Source organism: Battus philenor, unplaced genomic scaffold (genome assembly GCF_028537555.1).
Source record: "Battus philenor isolate CCGP_79_NKW_IND1 unplaced genomic scaffold, ilBatPhil1.0.hap1 SCAF_16, whole genome shotgun sequence".
Lineage (NCBI taxonomy): Eukaryota > Metazoa > Arthropoda > Insecta > Lepidoptera > Papilionidae > Battus > Battus philenor.
The window spans coordinates 8,101,194-8,113,135 of record NW_027181678.1 but is presented as its reverse complement, the minus strand read 5'-3'; the positions used below and the strand labels follow the sequence as shown (position 1 = coordinate 8,113,135).

At 30.9% G+C, this 11,942-nt stretch overlaps 2 protein-coding genes across 2 annotated transcripts; one reads left to right on the top strand and one right to left on the bottom strand.

The window, feature by feature from the left end:
• Positions 1-174: 174 nt before the first annotated feature.
• On the bottom strand, positions 175-3,402 carry ecd (ecdysoneless). The gene is made up of 3 exons (XM_068762198.1): positions 3,114-3,402; positions 2,776-2,978; positions 175-2,512 (listed from the first exon to the last, which is right to left on the bottom strand). The coding sequence occupies exons 1-3, from the start codon at positions 3,298-3,300 to the stop codon at positions 1,241-1,243; spliced, it is 1,662 nt and encodes a 553-aa protein (XP_068618299.1). The 5' UTR covers positions 3,301-3,402; the 3' UTR covers positions 175-1,240.
• Positions 3,403-4,910: 1,508 nt separating this feature from the next.
• Positions 4,911-10,966, top strand: oxt (Xylosyltransferase oxt). Its single transcript, XM_068762113.1, has 4 exons — positions 4,911-5,643; positions 6,402-6,544; positions 8,641-8,798; positions 8,949-10,966. Exons 1-4 carry the CDS (start codon positions 5,054-5,056, stop codon positions 10,758-10,760), a joined length of 2,703 nt encoding a protein of 900 aa, XP_068618214.1. The 5' UTR covers positions 4,911-5,053; the 3' UTR covers positions 10,761-10,966.
• Positions 10,967-11,942: the final 976 nt, after the last annotated feature.

Below are 11,942 nucleotides of genomic sequence, written 5' to 3'. Positions count from 1 at the left end.
ATTGAGCAAATTATATATATCAAAAAGTAGTATGGGTATGAAAATGGATTAGTACAAGAGTTAATTAGGAGCTACTAATTGTCTTTTAAAGGAATTTGCATAAGAATGCAGCAAATGTTATAGTGGATTCTTCACTCCAGCGAAACGACATTTTTGCGGTAAATAATGCACGTGGAGAGCGGTGCTACTCGCCCGATAAAAATAGAATAAAATGGATCAACTCGACTTAATTACTTACTAACCTATTTGAATAAACCTTCGGCGTTGACACGTTTAGGTACTAAATTACTCGCTCATCGACTAAAACACAATCATTGTCCGAACTAAGCTTTCAGCAAGCAGTTTAGCATATATTTCATTTACGGGGTTAAAGTCAATAACTACAAAAATTATGCAGTGGCCTCTACCAACCTTCTGTAACCAGATAGGCGTGGGAAGACAAAAAAACAATTGAGGCAGATCATTTACTTTTTCTTTGACACAGGTCCATCTTTACAATTTAATTTCGAATATTTGAAGAAAGAGGTCAATGGACTTAAAATATAATAGGGGACTCCTTTGCTTACACAAGATGATGTTTAACTGCAAAGAAAATTAAGAAATTCTTGTTACCAATCTTTAATTACAATAATAACAATGTTATTGTATTACAATGATATTGAAAAATACTAATATTGTTACATAAAATCTAAATAATTTTTCTAGTATTTTTTTAAAAATTCTGTATTTCAAAGTTCTCATTCATTCATTTAATAATCAGCAATCTTAGTAAAGGAATTTTCCACTCGAAAGACACGACTCCACTCTTCTACGCCATGTTTTAATCATTACATGATAATAAACCTTATTCTGACACAAGATTAGAGATGATAACAACTGCCATAACATATTTATCTCTATTGACCATGTACTATGATTTTATACTCAAAATTTAATCAATAGTGGTAAATAAAACAAATCGCTGAAGCAACTAATGGGGATGGGGGCGAGAGGTTCTCAGGTGGCAACCACAAGCAGGATGTGTGGGTAAGCCCTCCACTAGACCCGACGACATAGTCAAGATTGCAGGAAGTTGGTTGATGTGTGCAGTACAAGATCTGTCATTGTAGCAATATTTGATGAAGAAGCATCCCTTGCAGTGTCCGTCTATCAGCTGACATAAAAATGAATGGTAAACAATATGTACTATGTTTGATTGTTTATTTTATAGCTTTACAGCTCAATTTTTATGAGGTTACAATTAATCTGTGTCATCATCAGAGTCTAGAAATTCTGTTTTATCGATTCCTATGGACCGTAAAAGAGTGCTTGATGGCCCAGAAAGCCCTTCCTCTTTTATACTTTTAATGAAATTAGATAGTATGACTGCATCATCAGAAGAGTTTGTGTTTTGTTCAGAACAAATTTTTGCTTTTAATTCTTGTTCAAGTTGTTTCTCAGTGACAAGGAAATCTTCAATTTCATTGTCACCAGACTCACTTGATTCTTCATCACTTATGCTTAATGTTACTATGTTTAACATTTTTTCAATAGATTCAAAAAATTCACTACTATCAAATTTTATTTTATTGTCGTATTCAATGGGTGTGGTCCGAGTTTCTTCAACGCCTTCAAAATCTGATTTTTGTGAAAGAAAATTGGATAACCCAGAGGTGACAACACTTGGTCCTATAAGATCTTCAGATTCCACTTGTTTTCCATGGCTTTTTTTCAACATATTATCTAATGTCTCTGAATCTATGTTTAACCAATTGTCACTATCTTCATCACCTAAATAGTCTTGAGGTTTTTGTATCAATGACTGTTTAATATCAATATATTCCTTTGAGGACATTAGATGTGATATTTTTTCATTCACACATGACTTGGTAGAACATTCTGTGTCCAAAAAATATTTTTTAGCTTTGTCCAATAATTCATTATAATTTTGAGACCCTACAATGTTATTTTTGAAATAACCATTTTGAGTTAAGTGATTTAAATATTTCTCAAACTCCACAGAAGATTTGTTGTTATTTGCATCGCTCATAATGATTTTGAAGCCGCAAGCTAATTTATAACCAATTTCAGTTCTGCTATTAGTAGAAATGCATTTCTTTCTTTGTTTTATGCCATTAATCAGTTTAGTATGTAATAACATTGCATACTGAAACTTTGTGAACTTGATAGTAACATCAACACAATTTTCCAGTTTTAAATTATGACAAATTTTTGCATCAATAATATCATGATGGCAATAAGTGTTAACCACATTTGATATCAGAGTAGGCTCTAGGATTAAGAGGGCAGCTAAATCAATTGGAATGGTAATGGAAGTTCTGTGCAAAAGTTCTTTTATTCTATTAGGGTAAGAATTAAATCGTTTCCGAATAGATGTTTCTATTACAGCTGAAGCTTTTGTTTCTTCGGCATAGTCTTTTACTAGTTTTAATGCCTTGTTTATTTCCATAGGAGTTTTAAGTTCAGCTATGTTTGGAGGAATCAAATGTAAATGATTGTCATATATAAAAACCTGAAATAAAATGTTATCTTTACCACATAGTTCTTTTACTTTATAAAAAGAAATTTGTGGGAATTTGGGTATTAGATGATACCAAAAAAATAATATTTGTTTGCTTCAATATTAATGCTGCATAACAATTTAACATTAAGTAAAATCATTTAATTCAAAAACACTTGACTTTCATTATTTAAATATTGTTTACATTGTTTGGTCAAAAATGTATATTTGCTTAGTTTTTTGTTAAGCTATCAAAAGATAAATTAACTGCTTACCCTATTATAAGTTGTTTCAGGATTAGCCCATGAAGGTAAAAAATCAGCAGCTTCTATTAACAAGAAGTCGCCGTCATTGTCTTCAATTTTAACTATTAAGTCATTATGTATCTCCGTTAATTTGAATATTAAATAGATAATAAACCATTCATCTTCAATGTTTTCTCCAAAAGTGGTTGTGCTAGCAAGATAAGGTGGTATATCTAAAAGAAAAAAAATACAATGAATTTATAAAAATTCCTATGCTATATACAATATATAATGTGGACGAGGAGAAAATCCTTATACCTCGTTACAACTACATACTTGGACTGTATATTAAAAGAAAAGTTTTATACCATTTTGGTTATTATTTATTGGCTGATATATTTTTAATTTATCTTGATGCCAAATGTAACCTTTACTTAAAGCAGTAATAGTCTCATTTAAAGTTTCACATAATTGATTCCAATTAATATTTTCAAGTGAAAAGGAGAAGAAAAAACATTGAATGGTATCTTCACACTTAGTATTCTTTGTGTCCATGATTGATTATTCAGTCTTGTCAAATATTTTTATATCAGATTTTTATTTATTTATATGTATATTTACATAATCAAAGTAAACTCAGAACTATACAAATTTTGACTTCAGCTTTTTCTATATATATGTTATTTATATATTTGGTTATCTGTGTCCATAGCCTTAAAAATCTATCCATTACCTAAAAAAGAGCATAGAGTGGTGCGCGAAGATGTACACGTACTAAAATTGATAATTTTATTATTTACGTTTTTTATACAAATATATATTGATTGGAATATATGATATTTATTATCTATTTTTTTTTACTAATTACTTGTACTTTTTGAAATGAAGTTTTGAATAAATTCCTTGACAGTTTTCAATTTTTACCGAGGAGAAAATAATAATATTGTGTAAAATTTGAACACTATGTAATATCCGATGGAATCTTAATGACTTCTTCTCAGAAACATTCGTTTGACCGCGCAGCAGCCTCTGGCCAAACCTTGTTCCGTAATAAGTCGTCTCAAATAGTCAAGAGACTGGTACTATTTCAACTTCAATATCAATGAAAATATATGAAATGTATAATGAAATACCGAGATTTGTGCCGATATAGAAAGCTATTAACACATCCTAGATTTGTCATATGCGCGGCTGATATGCCAGCAACCTTAATTTCATATTCCACGGAGGACTTCACTTTTACTTTTAGTGTCTTATTTAAATTGAAGTATGATAGCCTTGGATCAAATTAAAAACAGTAGGCTTCTAATAAAAATACAATTGCTGCAAATAGGTTTGAAATTATGATCAATTATGAGCCGGTGTCATTGTAGTGGACGAGCAGTGTAATCGTTTTACAATTTAAAAATATTGAAGGGTGTAGACCGATTTTACTTCTGAATGTTACTTCCTTTGTTTGTAGCCTTCAGTTTAATAGAAAATTGGCCAGTTTTATAGTTATTACAGCGCTACCAAATAAACCGTCAGCGATGTGAATATCAGAAAAGCCTAATTTGATAGAAATAAGACAGACCAAACTTCAAATTTTAATACAGATCTTTATCTAAAAAGAGCCCTCAACAAACTATGAACATTTAAAATCGATTACATGATAATTCGAAGGAGAGAGTTTATAGTAAAAGCAATAAGCAAAGTCCGTGCAACTTAAGAAACAACCGCCTAAGCTTTTACAGTAGCATCTAAGTGGGAGAAAAATTATATCATAGCATCGTAACTGTTTATTGTTGTTTAAAAGATGTGTTTTAAACATAGGACTGGATTTACGTAGCTTTAAGGTCAAGAGTGAAGTCATTACGTGCTTTCGATTTGCCAACAATTTAGTCTTTTTGTGTGGAATTAAATTAAAATTTTGATAAAAGTCCTGTAAATGACCCATTCATTATCATTATAAGCGTAGGATGTATTAAATAAGTTTCAAAGTGATGACATAAAAATTCTAACACTATAGTTACCTAACGAACGAAATTTTAGTTGAAAAAATATACGTTTATTGTCTATTCTATGCAAAGTTTAAACAATATAAAGATTAGCAGTCAAAACTTTCGGCGGTACGATAGAAATGGCATATTCAATAGGTAAAAAAAAAACGTCCTGGCGAATGTCATTGTCGTTTATGTATTAGTACCTTTCAAATTTACGTACGTTTTATAGCTCCTGCCTAAATTGTTTTAGATCTTAAATCAAATTAGTTGTTTATTGTGCCGATTTTTAATTTTCTTTCAAAACATTTTAATATGAAATTTCTAAAATGGCTTTTCATATACGAAAATTTTTTTATAAGTATGCCAAGTGTTTAGGAATAACAGTTCTAACTACATTTTTTATTCAAATATTAATTTCTATAACTTTATTCCCGACTGTTAACGATAATCTGTTAAAAAAGTATGGACATGTGTCTTTAGAGCAAAATGATATAGGTGATGTTTCTGCAAGAAAAATAAATAACGTAGATGATGAAGATTTTGCATTGAAAAGTATACCGAACTATAAGAGAACTCCTCATTTAAGGACAGAAGAACTAGATTTTATTCCCGCATGTGATATCACAAATAGAGAAGCGATATCTGCGATACATCGTGCTAAAACACAGAGTTGTAAACAAGAAATTGTTAATAAAACTTGTCTTATCAATAATGGTAATTTTTATCCAATTAAATTACCTAATAACTGTCCATCACACGGTATGAGTCACGGCAAGTATTATGGATGTTATTTAGACGAAAAAAAATTAAGAATACTGACAGGTTTTTATGGAAATTATGCTACAACAAATACAGTTGAATTTTGTTTATATATATGTGTTCAAGCAGGATTTCCTTTCGCTGGAGTACAGTATGCGTAAGTTTATTAACATTATAACGATCAGTATAGTTAAGTCAGAAGAGGTATATCTGCTGTACCATATTAATGTGTAATTTTGTATGTGTAGGATGAATACTTTTCTTATTGCTTAATTTGTAATAAGCAGATAATTGAATCTTTCTTATTCATAGCTTGGACTAATAACATTTAAAAAATCAAAATTTTCAACTACTCATCATTTAATCTTATAAGTTAAAATTTATTTCACTTAGATAATGATTGTAGAGTTGCATAATAGTAGTAAATAGGGGCCCCTTCATTGTCTGAAAATTTATTTTCTGTGTTAGACCTCTCACACTGAAATGATGACAATAATAACATATTTTTTTTTTTAATATTTGGTTTAACATGTTCTTTGCCATAGCAATTTTTGAAGATTTTCCATTCAGGCCGCGTGGGGTGTATATGACCCACACTTTAAAAATTTTAGAGTAGTTAAACATGTATGCTTTATACTTTTTCAATACTTCAAAGCTATAATTGGCGGGGAAAAGTTATAGATTTTAATTTGTATTACATACATGCATATGTGATGTGATGTTATCTATATTCAACCCTATAATGAATTTATATAAAAATCTTTTGTTTTTCATTGAGAACTGCAAATGACCTGAATGAAAAGTACAGTGGGTGTATACAAATACGCCCCACATGGCATGGAATGTGTTAATATTTCTGACAATAGTAAGAAAATCATTAATAATTTTCTTATTCCTATTTGTTATTTATTCCAGCTCAGAGTGTTTTTGTGGTGATACACCACCGCCATTATCTGTAAAAACATCTGATGGATCATGTGATATGAAATGCCCTGGGGATAATTCAAAGACTTGTGGAGGATATTTTACCATGAATATTTATGAAACAGGAATAATGAGTATGTAAATACTACCATTAATATATTTTTTACATACTATAGTGTAAATAAAAAGGTAGCAGTGGTGGTAGTTATTAATTAAGGATAATAATGTCTATCTGAACTATTATGTATGTTCTAATGGTCATATAAAAAGGTAGTAACATACCTTAGATGCTGTTGGAAGAATAACAGATGTTAAGCCAAAACAGACTATTACTTATAATAATGATCATTAGAACGTCCGCTAAAAATGGACCACTACACCACATAGGGTTTTCAAAAAAATCACCACAATAACAGTCATGTGTAATCATACTTAGCTATTTTGGACTATTGCACACTGAAACAATTATGTAAAATGCACATGGTTAGTTGCTGTTTTGGCTTCAGTAAATTACTAATAGATAATTCAACTAAATTTACTCTACGGATCTGGCTGTATATCTTGTTTATTTGCAATCTGGAATTTTTAAATATATTTCTTATAATAAGACAAATTTTGGCTTTAGACAAATAAGCTTGTTTGTATCTAACCTCTGTTTTTTGCAAATAATGATGGCAAATATCGCAAGGAATCGGAAAAATCACCTGTGATCGACTAAAATTTGAAAAATTATGTGAAATTGTTGATCTATTCTAATGATCCTGACTGTTCTCCCACACAGATGAGGCTTTTCTTTCAATAGAGGAAAATGTCTAATTAAATAAAATATTGCTCCTCACAATCACACCTTGTTATACATCACATTAGTAATTCCCTATTTTTTTATTTAATTGCTTAGAGGCAATCAATGACAAAACTTTATTTCACTTAGAGATGTTTTGAAGTAAGCAAAAATATCCAGATTTCTATAAAAGTTAAAATAGATTTTGTAGGAAGTCTTCTTATGCCTTTTTATGATATATTAGCCAGGCACTAACAATCAGCCAAGTGTTCAATCAATCAGTGACAGCCCAGGCCAAGGTCCCCTCATAGAGGCCCTTGATCCCAAATGAAAAGCGATTTAAGAGCTTTTGTGGCCTCCCAATCTGATAAAATAGTAGTATGTAGCGACCCATGTCAGTCTCCCTAAGGAGCCCTCGTAAATCGCTACCGTAAAAGTGGCCGACCTCAATAAATTTATTTAACTTTAGTTTATATTTATAATAATAAATCCTGTTAATATTTTCCAATATAATATTTTAAAATAGGTAACAAAAGAAATTGTTATAAGGTCCTGTGGTTACTAGAAAAATATTCTTAAAGTATCTGGAATAAAAATACAATAATACTTTTACTTGTTACAATTATTCGATAGTAATTTTATAGAAATAGAAAATTTTATTAAGTATAATCTATAATAATTTTTCTCAAATGCTTTGTTAAAATATAAAATTCAACATCTTTTATTCTATTTTTAGAACAACCAATAGTGTTATATATTAATATGATTATACATATTTCTTATTTTATACAATATATGTTTTTATGAAAGCTTACATGTAGAATAAAAAATATTATTGTGTAATAAAGACAAATATGTACAATAATATTATGTGCATAAATATCTTTTGTAAAAAAAAACTTCATTTTAATATATGAATTTAGATTAACATATATTCATTCTTTCATTTATTCATGTCAGCCGATAGACGCCCACTGCAAGGTATAGAATTAACCCTAAGATCGCCACGATGACATGTCTTGCGCCGCCCGCATCCACCGACTTCCCGCGACCTTGACTAAGTCGTCGGTCCACCTAGCAATAAAATATAATTAAATAACATAGCATACATTAATATTTGAAAAATAATTTAAACTGATTTTAAATAATTTGCACAATATAAAATGGTTTATTTGATATTGGTTCATTTGTCAATGGAAATAAATTAATTATGTACATTAAAAAGTTAATCCTATGACAACAAAAATTATGATAAAATCGGAAATATTTAGTGAGTAAACATTGAGTTTTATTATTTTGTGTCAGTTTTTTAACTTTTTTTAAGTACCTCAATGGAAATGATATGTTCTATAAAATGTGTCTTAAACAAACTCCAAAAAATTTTTGTACTGTATAATATATCAAAGAAATAATTTTCAAAAGTGAAATAGTTTTTTGAAACTGTTTCAGAGTTTGTACCAGTTAAACCAAAACTGTCCGGTGAAGAGAAGGAATCTGTACGAATAGTTTTTCTCTTGACTCTGAATGGACGTGCCTTAAGACAGGTACATAGGTTGATAAATGTACTATACAGGAGTCAACACTATTTCTATATACATGTGGATAAAGTAAGTAACATTTTACAATAGTTTTGTACACCCGTACTCATATTAATCCAACATTTATGCTTACCTTGTGTAGCCATCTTAACTTAAAGAGCTTCGTAATATTGAAAGTTATTCTTGGTACAAAAATTGTTAATATTGTGTTTTTTTTAGAGACAAGATTACATGCATCGTAAGTTATCGCCTTTAGAAAAACAATTTCCTAACATAAAAATAGCAAGAGAACGTTACGCCACAATATGGGGAGGAGCTTCGTTACTCAAAATGCTTCTGTCTTCAATGAAAGATTTCATATCACTAGGTTGGCAATGGGATTATGTTATTAATTTAAGTGAAAGTGACTTTCCGATTAAATCTCTAGAAGATTTAGAGAATTTTTTGTCAAATAATAAAGGTTTAAACTTTGTTAAATCCCACGGTCGGGAAGTGCAAAGATTTATTAAAAAACAAGGCTTAGACAAGACTTTTATAGAATGCGAAACGCACATGTGGCGCGTGGGTGAAAGAAAGTTACCGCAAGGAATTGTCATAGACGGTGGTAGCGACTGGATCGCACTGTCGCCTGAATTTGTGTCATATGTGGTTGGAAAACAAGATGAGTTACTCAGAGGCTTAGACATTATTTTTCAGCATACGTTATTACCCGCAGAATCGTTTTTCCACACTGTTTTAAGAAATTCAATGTTTTGTAACACGTACGTAGACAATAACCTTCATGTAACGAATTGGAAAAGAAAATTAGGTTGCAAGTGTCAATATAAACATGTTGTGGATTGGTGCGGATGTTCTCCTAATGATTTTAGAACTGAAGATTGGCCTAGAATACAAAGCACACAGAATCGCCAATTGTTTTTCGCTCGTAAATTTGAACCCGTCATAAATCAAGAAGTTATTTCAAGAGTCGAGCAACTGATAGGAATCAACGATCACTACCGTGTGCTTAACATCGACGCGTACTGGCAAAACATTTACGACACGCAGGACCCGCCCGCTGGCACTGATGACACGCTATTATCTCACGCAAGCAGCATTTTACGTCTCAACGCAAAAGTTTTATCTCAAGAAGAATGTGCAATAGAACTTGGTGAAGTACTTGAAATTAATTTATATAAATACGCAGACATTTACAAAGGAAACTTAATACTACATAAAGCTTTGTTACAAAATAAATACGAAGTTTTAATAGAAACATGGTATAAACCGAAACATTATTTGGAGTTCGATTTTTATAGCCAGTATAGCGACATTGTTGAAATATTTAAAGTAAGTTCTGAATACGACCAAAAAGAGATGACTTTTAGGAATTTGGGAGGCATTTTAGGGCCTTTGTCAGAGCCTGTTTTAGTTTATCAGTTCACTCCACAAATTAGTAAACTAAATTTTAATTTAACTGTAATTTTGCTAGATCCAGCAGGTGTGATAGCCGATGTGAATGTTATTTATAAAGAAGAAAACAATCTTACTAGCTTTATTAAATTTTCCGTAAAAACTCCACTTTTGCCGGGTGTATGGAAAGTGGGTTTAATGGAACAACAAGTTCTTATAGCTGTTACAAAATTCCTTGTGACTCCGTTAGAATTTTTTTCTGGAAGAGAAATGTCTCATCAAGAAACTAGTTTAATCCATAGCGGGTCAATGAATTCATATAAAAATTTTTCACATATCAAAGACAACGATTTTTTGCCGAATGCTGAGAACAGTTTATTGCTTCAAGAACTTGCGGCATCGAACATTAAGAGAGTGGGGTTTGACCTCAGAGAGTGGATCGACAGTTTAAGTACAGTATTTTATGATATTTTAGGCTCATGCGTTAGTGTTAGTAGTGAAGAGTTAAAAGAAAACCTTAAGTGTGGAAAATACAAGTTCCATGATTGTGTTGCCACCGATTGGAGTTCTTTGTCTCCAGATCCCAAAGGTGTAATTGGCAAATTAAATGAAAGAACCGGTCGATTGGAAAGAGTTTGACTTAAGATAGAAATTAATAAATTACATTGGTTTTCATGTAGGTATTTTAAACAGAAAAAAATATTTTTGTACATGGGATTGCCACTTTATTATTAAATAATGAACAATAATTCAGACTAGTCTTTTAGAATTAAGAGTCAATTTAGATGCAAGAAATGTTTGTAACTTTATTAGCTATAAAATATCACAAAGTTTGCAGATGTTGTAAGAACATGTACATAATAATATAATACATTTGATTCCCAATAATGTTTTATTGAGTGTTTATTTATGTCTTAGAAAGAAATACATTTTACAGTGCATTTATTAGCCACCAAAATATTGCACACGGACACTTCATTGAGCGTGTGATATAAATTATTAAATAAAAGGTGCAACTTGTATTATAACAGCCAGCGGGTGAAGTAAGATTTTTCATTATTAGTCGCCATACATTTCTACCGCTTTGGGTAGAGCCCAAAGTCGTAGAAACTTAATTTCATTTAATTAAAATTACATATTTAATTTTTTATAGATTTAAGCCTAATTCTATATAAAATTTACATAATTTCCCTCTTTCTATTACTTTCTTATCTATTTATGTTATACAATCTTTAACAGCGGCGCCGGATGTTCTGACTGCGGGCTACACCTTCGTTCCGCAAGGAAGCGTCCTCCTACCGTTCTTAGCCTTAAGGTCTATGCTTAGCTTCAACGCTCTGCTACCTCTAAATTAGAAAAGCTGTATATTCGTTATCCACTAATTTTGTTAATATTTGAGCTACATTCAGAAGCTGAGCCCCAGAGGTTTAGTCAGCCTTGAAAAAAACATTGGTTTTGTGTTGCCACCAAGTATCTTACTCTATCCTTCAATATTCCTGGATTCTTTCATCTAGATCGATAAATGACGTTAATTTGCTAAATTATTTGCGCACATGACGTGTAAATAAGCCATTGCGGCAGATTTTCTATTTCAAAACCGTATTACAATATATAAAACAATCGGCTCATAAGTTAGACAAGTAAAGATCTTACTTGTTACTATATTTAGTTACAAATGAAAAGGTAAACGCTAATTTTACGGGACATTTTCTGCATCCGTGCGCACTCAAAATTCTCTATAATTTCAGGACGCTAATCCGGTTACTATCTACTCACGAAATACTATTAGTAATAAACCTAGTTATGATTAAAGTCCGGCTT